The sequence below is a fragment of the Asterias rubens genome, chromosome 1 (assembly GCF_902459465.1).
Source record: "Asterias rubens chromosome 1, eAstRub1.3, whole genome shotgun sequence".
Classification (NCBI taxonomy): domain Eukaryota; kingdom Metazoa; phylum Echinodermata; class Asteroidea; order Forcipulatida; family Asteriidae; genus Asterias; species Asterias rubens.
The window spans coordinates 17,253,639-17,266,816 of NC_047062.1; the positions used below are offsets into that span (position 1 = coordinate 17,253,639).

Genomic DNA, 13,178 nt, shown 5'->3' on the forward strand with positions numbered 1-13,178 from the left:
TTCATTTTTGTTCTACACCAACCTCGACACATAAATATTGCCGCAGCAGAATAATACTAAATCCTCTCTGGCTAACATGGGCTTCCAGTAATGATATTAATTAAACATACACATTCCTCGTGCATCATTTGCATATTATGCGAGCTTCAACCACACTCACACATTATATCAACAGGGCTTATACCAGCACCATGGGAGCAGATGGTAAATCGAGGTCACACGTAAAACAACAGGAACTAATAGGTTACCAAATCGTGTCAATAACGGTCATTAAAATTATTTACCAGTTCTATATGTTTAAATAAAGAGAACAATCTGCCTGAGCCACGATACCACCAGCAGATGTCTGATTGTAGATTATGGTTATCGTGTATTTCGTGATCTGTCTCAAATCGGCATTTCAACTTTCAGCACCAGGGACTTGTTTGTGCAGTAGCTCTGGAGAGTGACCACTACACAATTATAGGCAATTTTGTGATATCATGGTGGACACAATACCACGACACTAAAACTATGGACTTGTGTACACTTCTGTAAAACACTTAAACCAAACACTGCACTAATATCAAACATTACTTTAAAAAAAAAAGCCAATGGGGATACGAAGGAGGTACCGCACGATACTCGTATGCCTCGTGTTCTGGATCTACCTCGCACTTGGCGCGCTTTCCTTCATGGCCATCGAGCGGGAAGCAGACGATGCCGAGACCAAACTCTCTCGGCGGGAACTTTACCGCGCACTGCAAAACTTCAGCGAAGAGAACCGGGAATGTAACGCCACGACGGAGAACCTCCGAGGGCTCATGGAACAGGCTGAGATAGCTTGGAAACTCCGGAGAGTATTCCGTACAGACACTGATACTACGAAGGGTATAGAGCCGGTGTGGAACATCGCTGACTCGATGGGCTTCGCGCTGTCGATACTTACTACTTGTGGTGGGTATATCCGTTTTAGTGCCAACCAGCGTGTTGTAGCCATTTTCTTAAAAACAAAAATCCTTTGGTTCTAAGTGATGGCTTTGGGTACAATTTTTCATACATAATAGAGCTTTTATACCGCTTTTTTTGCCGTACCATATATGGACTAACAGAGACTCCTTTCTTTCATGCTTGGGCACACTGAAACATCGAATTTGAGAGCAAACAAATAAACGGTAATTCAATAGCCATGTCCCTTCCCTTTCGGTGTATGTGGATTGCTTTGCCATATTAAACAATGAATAATGCTTCATAATCAATTAGTTGCCAACTATGGTTTTCTAGTCTATCCACCCTTCTCATTTATCTGTAGGCTACGGCGAATTGGTACCCATTACAAAGACAGGACAACTCATCTGTATTATCTACGCAGCTGTTGGTATCCCGTTATGTTACTACATGATACTGACCGTAGGCAAGACTTTTCGAGATTTGTGGTTTGCAATGTTGAGCTCTTCTTGCCAGCGATACAAAATCCCACGGCGAATTTCATACTTCCTCGTTCCCGTCATAGCACTGTGGATAGTCTTAGTCGTCTTCCCCAGCCTGGTGCTGATACAGACGGAGGGATGGCCTCTTTTGACGGCACTGTATTTCAGTGTCATGTCGCTCAGTACCATCGGCTTCGGAGATGTGATGCCGCGAAGACCGAACCCGTATTCTGCTTTTTCTAATACCATGAAACTGATCTTCATATTTTATATCCTGCTCTGTCTGAGCGTCATGTCAATCACGTTTGCATGTATAGCCAGGGTGCTTAAAGAATTCAAATCAAAGAGGAGAAGGAAGCAACAAGATGCCAGTCAGCGAAGGAATACGTTGGAAACGAACATTGATTTTGATGAAGAAGTAGAACCATATCGGGTTTGTAACGGCGACTCTCCCGTAAGCTCCACTGGGTCTGACTCTTAGGCCTAAATTCATCAGTAGTTAGCATGACGAGTTGGACCATATTGGACCAGTGTGTAAACATACCTGTGGATGCAAAGGTTTGGTCACTGATCTGGGCCGAATTTCATAGAGCTGCAAAGCACAACAACTTGCTTAGCATGAAATTTATTCCTGTATTAAAACAGGATCACCAATCAAATTTCCATTTGTTGCATTTTGCTTGATAATACTGTCATCATCTGTTGATTGTTGTTCCTGAAAATCACGTGGAAATTTGGTTGGTAATCCTGTTTTAATTAAGGAAGAAATTTCTGGCTAAGCAAATTTGTGTGCTTAGCAGCTCTATGAAATTTGGCCCTGGCAGGTTTGTCCTACTTAGACCTTCAATTGAATTTATAAACATGTATGGTTGTCTAGACACCAACTTGTCTAGCCAAATGGCTTGAGACTAAGGAGATGAAAGTAGGTATGGCAAGACCAAGACCAGGGATTGGCCTCAAATTCTTCAAAAGCAGTTTTGCTATCACATCGCTAATATTAAAGATGCTATGTCAGATTTTTGGCCGATTTGACCCAAAAGATTTTGATTTAAAATTCAATAAGTATTTTGATGAAAGTTACAAGCTTTCATTTGAGCCATTGCTCAAAAAAACTCCGCCAATTATTAGTAGCAGTGAAATAAAGTGCTCAAAATTAGTTTTTATCGGGATCCCGACAGTGTATATCACGTGACCAATTCTTATGTGTTTTATAAGAAACGTTTTAAATTTTTGTCACGGTTCCTGACCGTTAAAAGTAAAAGTTAAACTTGTTTTCGTTAGAGCGGGTGATACTCTTTAAAGGCAGTGGACACTATTGGTAATTACTCGAATTAATTATTAGCATAAAACCTTTCTTGGTGACGAGTAAAGGATAGAGGTTGATGGTTTAAAACATTGTGAGAAACGGCTCCCTCTGAAGTGCCATAGTTTTCGAGAAAGAAGTAATTTTCCACGAATTTGATTTCGAGACCTCAGATTTAGAACTTGAGGTCTCCAAATCAACCATATAAACGCACACAAGTTCGTGTGACAAGAGTGTTTTTTCCTTTAATTATTATCTCGCAAGTTTGATGACCGATTGAGCTCAAATTTTCACAGGTTTGTTATTTTATGCATATGTTGAGATACACCAATTGTAAGGCTAGACTTTGACAATTACCAATAGCGTCCACTGCCTTTAAAATACCATTCACTCTAAAATAAATCTATTTTTTAATGTTTGGGGCAAAAAATCTGACATAGCATCTTTAATGACTTATACCACAAGTTGGAATGTTTTCTCTGAAAGAAGAATAAACATGCATGTAATTCCAAAGATTTTATTAAAATAAAAGACACATAAATCATTGAATCTCTGTCAGAACAAAAAATCTCGCTTTTATTTTGTTTCATTTATGTGTGTTTTCATGCAAAGATAAACGTGCACAGTGAGTGACTTTGAATGGACTGAAATGATTGAGGCTATACGGTGTAACAAGCATGGGTTAGATCTAGTTCAACAAAATGGATGAACATCGACTGGAAAATGTTTGTGATTATCTCAGAAATCTGGCTAAGATAAAACATGTTACTCGTTCAGACCATGACCCAATTTCATAGAGCTGCTTAGCAGAACAAGTTTTGCTTAGTAGAAACAAATTACTCCTGTATGTACATTGTTTGTGACTGATTCCCTGCTAAGTTTTGCTTAGCAGAAAACAGTAATAACAATTGCTAAGCACTTTTTTTTGCTTCACAGCTTTATGAAAATTAGGTCCAGTGTGGTTGATTTCCGAGTAGTTAAGCAGATAAATTTGCTAAGCACAGATACATTTTATACAGGATACCGGCTAAAATGTCACTCATGCAATGTATCTTGTTTGTAACTGGTTCCCTTTTTTATTTTTGCTTAGCAGAACATGGTGGTAAAGTTTTGGAAGAATCTCTTTCCCTTTCTCAAATGAAACAATTGATAGAACAATCCTTCATTAGCATGAGAATTTAAAACTACTGAATGAGATTTCAAAGTTACTTGTTGTACGTTCCTAGATTGTTTTCCTGTCTGGCCTTTTTAGTTGCTCTTGATTTGAACCTTAGCTGTAAGACCTTAACCTCCTCATCTCATACTGATCAGTTGGGAAAGAGTTTTTCTTGTAAAACTACTATTCATTTTAACGACATCAAAACATAATCAAATAATTGTCCAACATGTGAAAGGGAGGGTATACCTTTGGTAATTACTCTAAAAACTATAGACCATAAAAATATACCCTTTACCGGTACTTGATGAGAGAGCTGTAATTAATGTAGTTTTAGAGAAAGAGATTTTTCAGCCAAAAAATTTGAATCTGAGAAAGGCTTCAGGCCACTCTATGCAACGAGGTGGGGTTTTTGTCACTACTTTCGTGCAACTTCGGTTACTACTGATTCACTCCAGGAGTCAAAATTTTCACTGGTTTGTTGGGATACACAAAATATAGGAACAATAATTCCTTCTTTTTCGAGAGTAATAAAGTTTCTTAGGGCTCATGTCTAAATGGATACTGGTCTTTGACAATTTCCAAAAGTATACCCTGCCTATAAGATAAAGTGATGGTGAATAATTTGGGTCTCTTTAAATTTGGATCACAACAATTATTGTCGGGCCTTTTTTTTCTCGTAAAACTCAGTATCTGTGTTTGCTTTTGACCCCTAGCCTATGATGTCACAAGCTAAAACAGCGCCCTCATTTATTGAAATGTAGACCTTTTATTTGCTAATTAGAGATGTGGGTAGGTGCAAACAAGCGAGCATGTTTCCATCGTTTGACCTCACTAATGGCGGCAGTCTTTTAGAGATGGAGCACCAAGAAAGATGTGTACAATGTCAACTTGATTGAATCAAACAGTCCACCCATTTAAATCATTCAAATCATTGTTATCAAACAAACAAATGAGACTGAAGTGGAAAAATAGTCAGGTCCCTTTTCTGTGTATAATGACGCCAGCCTTCATTTGTGCTTTTATACGCAAGGAACAAGACAGTAAAGGCAGCAGCAACGGCCAAATTTGCTGTCATTAACCATAGTTTGACTACCATTGCCCAAACTCTGTGTAGTTTGACTACGCTAGTCGACTATTTGGAACCAACCTACCGGTCATGGTCGCATCACTGGTTACCAACAGCCGTTTTCTTAGCACAGCACAGAGTGGACCAGTTATAACAAAATGATAACGTGTCATGCGTTTAAGTCGAATGTCGTGCTGATGACATGACTACAGTCATTCACACTACAACTTCTGTGCACATGCCCCCTTCGCACGTCACTAAACAATTAATCATTGATCCTTGCGCGAACTTGACCGTGATGGACATGCAATGTTTATGAGTTATCATCATTTCACCACTCCCACTCGTAGTCACTCTCCGAGCTGTCGCTCTCCGTCCAGCTCTCCGATGAGCTCGAAGAGTCGAACGAGCCACTGCAAAAGCACTGTCTATCCTTGACGATCACCACTGGTACGATTAAAACGTTCACTGCAGTGTTCGGAAACTGCTTCCCAAGCATCTCCGTCAGCGCCTTGACTTTATCGCTCTTGACTGCTTTTTCCGTGGTGACGTTGTAAGGGTAGAACTTCTCAGGTACGTTATAGGTGATGATGGGCACCCCCCAAATCAAAGTACGGAGACTGTGGAGGTTTGCAAGAGTTCGGCACTTTTCAGAGTTTGTTTGAATCAGCTGTTTTGGAGAGAAAAAAAACATTTTATTTTCATTTCATTTTATTTTAGTCGCCAGCAAACAGTCATAAAATACATTGAACATTTGCAAATCAAATGATCTACGGGAACAAACAATACAAGAAGACTTATGTTGACTTATTGTGAAGGCCAACTTGGACACTATACTAGCCAAGAACTCAATGGAGAGAATTGTCTTCTCTCCACAAAGAAGAAAACCCCAGAGAACTGTTCCAGAAAAAAAAACATGCAATCATCTTGGGACTGAAAACAGAATACAAGCAGTGCCCCCAGCAGAATTCGAACCAGAGTCCTAGAGGTGGAAGGGCATGGAAGGAACCACTACGTGCTAGGCCAACCCAAACGTATAAACCAGACCACCAAGGAGGGAAAATAAATATAATTTAAAGAGGCTAATCATCCTTACTCGCAGCTTAGAGCTGAATTGTGAAAGAGCGGCTAAAACATGTTCGAGAAGCAGGCATGCAAGGGCGCCTTTGGCAGCCAGCCATATCAACCCATTATGACCATGGCGCACAGCCAGAGATCAAAGTGTTTGATTTTTCCCCAGGGAGGAAAACCGGATGGTCTGGAAAACCCTCGTGGCACAACAGAGAACCAACGAACAACTCAACTCACATATGGCCCTGGCCAGGAATCAAACCAGAAGCAAGCACTTGACGCACAAGCCAACCATGCCCCCAAAGAAATAAAAAGCATTAGTTTGCACTCACCCCAGCACTACATACTGTTGGACACGGTCCTTGAGTGTAACCTCGCAAGCTGGCCGTGGGCCAAAATGTCAAAGAGGAAAGTTTGAGTAGACTCGTCAGGGCAGGGTTGATATCGCTTGGCATTCTGTACATTATCAACTCCAACTTCTCCAACCTAATGGAACATCAGAACAAACTTAATTTATTTGTATCTCTTATATCTTTAATACACTAATTTATTTTTAATACACTAATTTATTAGTAACTATTTTGTATTGCCCAGTCTCACTCATGCATAACATGTCCATGTTTCCATTTTTTGTGTGTACGTAACGGTATCCATTTCTTTAAATACGTTTCTTTTGTCTTTGTCTTTACATGGAATGAGAACAAAAAGCATTTGCTTCTTCTTTTTCCTAAATGTTAATGTCACATTATCATCTATTTATTTTTCAATAACTGGATCAAGTTTTAATTTGTACAGGTTATTATATGTTTAACCAAGCAACTCATTCATGTATCTAAAATGAAAAAATTGAAATTATCTAGGGTGTTATGGTCGAGTGGTTTAGAGCAAGGAATTTTAGTGGTTAAGTCATCGGAGTGTGGGTTCCTTGGGCAAGATGCTTTGTTTACTATAATTGATTCTCTTCACCCATGGGTATAGTTGGGCACCTATGGCGGTAGAGTTTGATATTGTGAATGAAAAAGCCTTTGGAGCACCACGGCACCTCAGGGCTGTAGACTCCCCAGGGAGCTGAGAAATATTAAAGGAATGTTATTGGCCCATTGACCAGGGCACTAATGTTACGCGCATTGATACAGTTATATTAAAAAACTGGCACTACTCACTCTTTCAGCTTGCTCAGAGTCTCTGAGATATTACATGTACAGATATATAGTCCGTTAGCCAATGAATCGCCCTTACACCAGCAGCCTCCGTTCTCTAGTCTTAAACTGCGCAGTCTGGTCAGCTTGCCCAAGATCTTATACACCTGCAAGATGGCCAAAGACATACGTCGTGCATGTAAAAAAATTGTGTCAACTGAGAACTTCTGATAGTTCTCTATTATAATTAAAGTGAGGGCATTATTGTCTTTTTGTTTTAGTTCTTGATTTGAGTAAATAAGCATTATTTAGGTCCAGATTTTACTTTGTTTTGTACTAGAATTTATACATTGTACTTTTTTTCTGAGTTGCCTGGCTTGGTTGATGGTGGATAATGCACTTCCTTCTTGGGGAGTGTGTATTTGGTCTGTTGTTGTGGTTTTGAGAACCAAATGGTCAGCCACTTCGAAAGAGACTTTTTGTTAGGTATCAATGTATATTTGGTTTGCGGTAACACCATGCGTATATCTACTTGCTGTCCAGATTATGTTCTTTTGGAAACATGTCTTGCTATATATTCTACTCCGGGGAGTACATTTTTCTACTTTCTATATTCATACAACCTCAGTCCTCCAGTTCCCACAGTCGCCCAGTTCCAGTTCCCTCAGTTCAGGAAGTCTGGTCAAGAACTCGTAGTCCAGCGGGCAAATGCGATTCTCATCAAGACTTGTCAGCGACTGCAGAAAAAAAATTGTTTGAAAAGATTTTGAACTTTAAAAAAAAAAACATGGATGAGATATCAACCTGACACAGTCCAAATAAATTATCTTTTTTTTCCAGGAAAATATTCTTATTCATCAAAGGAATCTTCAAATGTCAGAAAAAGTTGTTAAAGCAAGGCCCATTTAAAATATAATGAACATAAATAGTTGATTGATAACTGAAACTTGTCGTAAACATAACATCGAAAATGCCACCGTAGCCTGGTTGGTAGCACATGGCAATTATCTGTGAGGTCTCTTACCAGCTTCTGCAAGTGTTGTAGCTTTCCCAGGCTTGCAAGCCCATCAGAAAATGACATATGAGGCAGTGCCAAGCTGTTGATGGAGCGAATCTTCAACACTCGCAATTGGGACAGTTTGCTCAGCTTTCCAAGGTCAAAGGTTACGTTGGGCCTGCAGGAAAAAACAAAACAACGATAGTGTTTTTTTTAATACAGCACGGAAGGACCACACTGAAAGAGTCTACCAAATACCTTGTCCAGGATTGATCAGAAAACAGTGTACTGAATTCTACATTGGAGAGATAGAAATGGTCCCACAAGACTAGGTTATTGGAGCACCATGCCCCAGTTTGTCCTTTTCCGAGGGTTCTCAACACATCCGTATAGAATCACCAGGTCATCACACAGACATTTCAAAAGTAAAAATCTTAAACAGAAACCCTTGTGATGCTTCAAAAGGGGTGAAGAAGGCAGCTTTCATCAGAACCAACTTTAAGGTTTGGAAATATTTCAAGTGTTAAAACACCAACTGTATTGTAATGGTGTTTCAGTTTGGGTGAAAAAGATCACAGGGTTTCCAGATTCGGATTCCCTTGTCCATTTGGGAAATGATTATACTAATCAGGGTAAGCAGATGCTCATAGTTGTAATTGTCCCCTAGTTTCCTCATTGGGGATCAATTTTACCCTCATCGAGGTAAGGGTTACCAAACAGGGTAGGCATATACCTCAAGAGGGAGAGTTGTGGTGCCAAGATGCTCATGATGTTGTTGTCCAATAGTTTCGCATTGGGGATTGGTGATACCCTCATCAAGGGAGGCCAAATAGGGTAGGAGTATACCCCAATCTGGAGTTTAACTAACCTCTTTGAGAACATTCCTTCCAGCCAGTGTACTTGCAGAACTCTTAAGTCTGGTAGACACTGTGGGACCTGACTGATGACGGAGGTGGAAGCGTGGCCAAAGTGAAGGTACTGCAGCTGAGGAAGTCTCTTGATTATAGAGTAGATGTCCCTCATGTAAACGCTTCTAGTAAACTCCATCATCGTGTTGTTGTAAAAATCCTAAAAGATGGATGATTTTCATGGACAACTATAAAGATCATGGACAATTATAAAGATAAAGAAAATGGGCAAACACATGGCCTTATAATTAATAATAAGAATAATAATAATAGCGACTTCTTTTATAGCCCTAATATATCCATCACTCAGTGACGCTCAAGGTGCTTCAATATTCAGTATTTTCCTGCAAGGTATTTTAGAGCTTTGTTTTGAAGTATGAGACCAACATGGTATTATTGATTCTTTTTTGGTCTTTTTCTTTTTTATCTAAGAGGAAATTGCCTCATTTTAAACAGATGACCAGGTTAAAACAGATATCTCCATGAACAAGTCGCACAAACTAATGATTCTCAGTGTGATGTACATTGTTTCCGCAAGGTCAAGTAGAGAGAAGTTGAATTCAAAGTTCTTTATTACTATAAGCCTGCTTTGATTGACTTACCAATGCAATGGTTCCACGTGCTTGAAAGATTTTGACAGCTTTTGGATAGTCCTTCACTTGTGTACCTTCCAGACTCACGTTCTTCCACTGCAAAATGTAGTAAACAAATAAATATATTAATTTTGGTTTTTACCCATACACCGATGTGTGTTAGCACTGTATACTCAGTTCTTTCCCGAGTCCTATGAAAAAATATCACAGGCAAGTTACTCGGGTGGGATTCGAACCCACGACCCTTGCAATTCTAGAGCAGTGTCTTACCAACTAGACTACCGAGGTTGCCCGGCAGCTAGAGGCAGTTCGAATCCTATGTTTTGGCAGCGGGTACCGCAACGATATAATAGATGTTAAATTTGCATCGGGGATAAAGAATATTAATTTTGGTTTTTACCCATACACCGATGTGTGTTAGCACTGTATACTCAGTACTTTCCCGAGTCCTGTGAAAAAATATCACAGGCATGTTACTCGGGTGGGATTCGAACCCACGACCCTTGCAATTCTAGAGCAGTGTCTTACCAACTAGACTACCGAGGTTGCCCGGCAGCTAGAGGCAGTTCGAATCCTATGTTTTTGGCAGCGGGTACCGCAACGATATAATAGATGTTAAATTTAACATCTATTATTAGAATTGCAAGGGTCGTGGGTTCGAATCCCACCCGAGTAACATGCCTGTGATATTTTTTCACAGGACTCGGGAAAGTACTGAGTATACAGTGCTAACACACATCGGTGTATGGGTAAAAACCAAAATTAATATTCTTTATCCCCGATGCAAATTTAACATCTATTACAAATAAATATAGATTAAATTACAGCATTGATTTCTGTGTGTGCTCCATCTTATCTGTTCCTTTCGAAGATGCATACTCATGTTGAGTCTGAGTCCGAGTCTTTAGTGTTGACTTTGAGTCTGATTCCTTGGTGTCGAGTCCGAGTCCGACTTCTCAGTCTCTAGTCTGAGTCCAGGTCCTCAGTGTCAACTTTGAGTCCGAGTCCTCAGTTGCGAGTTTCAGTCTGCACCCTCATCTTGATTCTGAGTATCCCACCCTTTACTGTTGACTTTGAGTCTGAGTTTTCAGTGTCAAGTTTCTGTCTGATCCCTAAGTCTCAATCTCAGTCTGAACCCTCAGTCTCAAGTCCGAGTCCGAGTTTTTAGTGTTGACTTTGAGTTTGAGTCCTCAGTGTAGAGTCTCAGTCGGCACCCTCATCTTGAGTCTGAGTACCGCCTCTTAAGTGTTGACTTTGACTCCGGATTCTCTCAGTGTCCAGTGTAAGTCTCAAGTTTCAGTCTCAACCCTCAGTCTCCATGCAGTCTGACTGCTTATAACTTGCTTTCTTTAAAAAACTAAAAAACCCAATGTACAATAATTTTAAAAATGACCAAAGTTTACAAACCAAGCTTTTATCTGTAGACAGCTGGTTCCACATTCTGCAAACTAAGCCGACCCTCAATAGGTCACTCGCAGAGAGGTAGTTGAAGATCCTAAGCAGACAGTATTGAGGCAGTGCACTGATGTGATCACTGCCGTACACACTTGGATCATTGGTAGAGGTTGACGAGGCACCATTGGATGAACGTGTTTTCACCTGAATAGGTCAATAACATCAAAGTATAAATGACTGATGGCATCTTAATAAATGGAATGAAAAAAAAAAAAAAATAATAATAATAATAATAATAATAATAATAATAATTTGTTAAGGGAATCAAATAGTGGGGACACTGCCTTAAGTGGCTGTTTAAAACCGGCCTGCTGCACCAGGGTTGTACTATGTGGTCGTGTGAGTAAACAAAAGATTTCCCCCCCAAAAAAAATTATAATAAAAAAATCAGATTCAACTCAATTATCGGATTGATGGTTAAGAACTCTTACCAACTGTCAGCAAAGAAAATCAGGGAGGAAATCAGGTCATAAAGAGTGTCCTACCACAAGCCGGTTCTTTTACTCACTTTTGACTTGGTTTTCTTTCCCTTTTTTGATTTTGCTTTTTTGGTCTTGGTAGTCACTTCCGATCTGTGTGGGGGCTGTGGCTGAGCTTTGTATCTACAGACATGTGAAGAGTTTTATTTCATGTTATAATGTTATATTATGTCTTTCATAAATCACATCAGAAAATAGTAAATTTAAACCTCTCTCATGGTTCAACTCAACTTTTTTGAGGTGCATCCATAAACTCTGATACATTATCATACACATGTTTTTTTAAATTTGCTGGAAGTCAATACTCGTCTTTCACAATAACAGTGGTACGCTGGCTACAAGCCAGTTAAAACAGACAGTGGACCAGTCAGAATTCAATCCAAATGCTTCGGACGACTAGTTCAGTGTTGAAAAGCATCCCGATTTAATACGCAATTTAAATGATCAAGTCCAAAAGACAACAAACCAGTGACATGAAAAGCTGATTTCTCTCTCAACCCTACCCTGAAGATTTTTTGCTTGAGCTTATGAATTAAACAATCTTTGCATCTGTAATAAAACAATTACATCTTTACACTTTACCTATAACTAAGGCTTGCCCAGGGAATAATTCTCTGGTTCGGCTCAACAACTTCTGGTTCAAGTGGAGCAAGACAGGAGATCTGAGGTTTGGAGTGAGACGCTGAAAACAGCTCCCTGTTGGCCATTATTTGTGATACAGATGGAGGGGCTCCTCTCTATGGGGTGGAGGTTGAAACGTCTTAATAAAGTCTTCCAAACTCTGTTTCTCTGATGATGAGGCCCAACAATTACTTACAGACGAACCTGTGACAGAAGAATTTATTAATTTAAAGTTGAAAGTTAAAATTAAACTTAAAAGTACCACCATTTAAGAGGAAAGAAACCATTAAAATACTCAATATTCAATATTGTTTTGCACGCCATACTAGCTTCTGAATATTCAATAAAATACCAACCAATGAAAGGTTTGAAAACATATGACGCCGCTCCAATGTCGTACATGCATTGGCACTGTAAATTTAGTGTAAATAGTGGATTATCTCTCGCAACAGAAAAACAAACCTGTAAAGATTTCAACACACTATGAAGTCACTGTAAGTGTAAGTGTCATTGTAAAAAAGTTGGATAGATGATTTTTGTTTAAATCGTTTAGTTTTTGATTGTGAATAATTTGCCTGTTATCCTACTGAAAACACATGACACCAGGTAGCCCCACTTGTGTGGCCAAGGATAGCTGAATCCGAATCCTTGGCCACACAAGTGGGGCTAGACACCAGGATACATGTACTAGACTAGAGTAGTACTATATAGGCCTAGTTAGTTGCAAATCATAAATTTGTTTTTGCATAATTTGGTCAGAATTAATGAATTAATATTTACCGATTCACGAAATGATTCTCGGGTCATGTTCAAATGGTGCAAGCGGATCAAGTCATGGAATCTGAGGTTTTATAAGCGGGTTTATTGGGCATCAACAACAATCTGTCACTTGTTTTGCAGTTCAGTGGGCGCTTCCATGTTATTGTTTTTTTGATAACAAAAACATTCTCGTTCTCACACTCGGTACATTTCTGTTTC

The 13,178-nt window shown here is 39.5% G+C and overlaps 2 protein-coding genes across 2 annotated transcripts; one reads left to right on the plus strand and one right to left on the minus strand.

Moving 5' to 3' along the window:
• Positions 1 to 674: 674 nt before the first annotated feature.
• LOC117298576 (potassium channel subfamily K member 5-like) lies at positions 675 to 1,890 on the plus strand. The gene is made up of 2 exons (XM_033781898.1): positions 675 to 936; positions 1,292 to 1,890. The coding sequence occupies exons 1-2, from the start codon at positions 675 to 677 to the stop codon at positions 1,888 to 1,890; spliced, it is 861 nt and encodes a 286-aa protein (XP_033637789.1).
• Positions 1,891 to 3,261: 1,371 nt separating this feature from the next.
• LOC117296525 lies at positions 3,262 to 13,127 on the minus strand. The gene is made up of 11 exons (XM_033779500.1): positions 12,981 to 13,127; positions 12,162 to 12,404; positions 11,609 to 11,702; positions 11,053 to 11,244; positions 9,655 to 9,741; positions 9,013 to 9,212; positions 8,172 to 8,322; positions 7,771 to 7,884; positions 7,172 to 7,314; positions 6,341 to 6,494; positions 3,262 to 5,607 (listed from the first exon to the last, which is right to left on the minus strand). Exons 2-11 carry the CDS (start codon positions 12,284 to 12,286, stop codon positions 5,269 to 5,271), a joined length of 1,599 nt encoding a protein of 532 aa, XP_033635391.1. The 5' UTR covers positions 12,287 to 12,404; positions 12,981 to 13,127; the 3' UTR covers positions 3,262 to 5,268.
• Between the last annotated feature and the right edge of the window lie 51 nt (positions 13,128 to 13,178).

Coding starts and splice junctions, on each gene's coding strand:
- LOC117298576 (XM_033781898.1), top strand. CDS start 675: ATGGCCATCGAGCGGGAAGCAGACGATGCCGAGACCAAACTCTCTCGG. Junction 937..1,291: donor GTCGATACTTACTACTTGTG/GTGGGTATATCC, acceptor ATTTATCTGTAG/GCTACGGCGAATTGGTACCC.
- LOC117296525 (XM_033779500.1), bottom strand. CDS start 12,286: ATGGCCAACAGGGAGCTGTTTTCAGCGTCTCACTCCAAACCTCAGATC. Junction 7,885..8,171: donor TACAACACTTGCAGAAGCTG/GTAAGAGACCTC, acceptor TTTTTTCTGCAG/TCGCTGACAAGTCTTGATGA. Junction 5,608..6,340: donor CAACAGTATGTAGTGCTGGG/GTGAGTGCAAAC, acceptor TCTCCAAAACAG/CTGATTCAAACAAACTCTGA.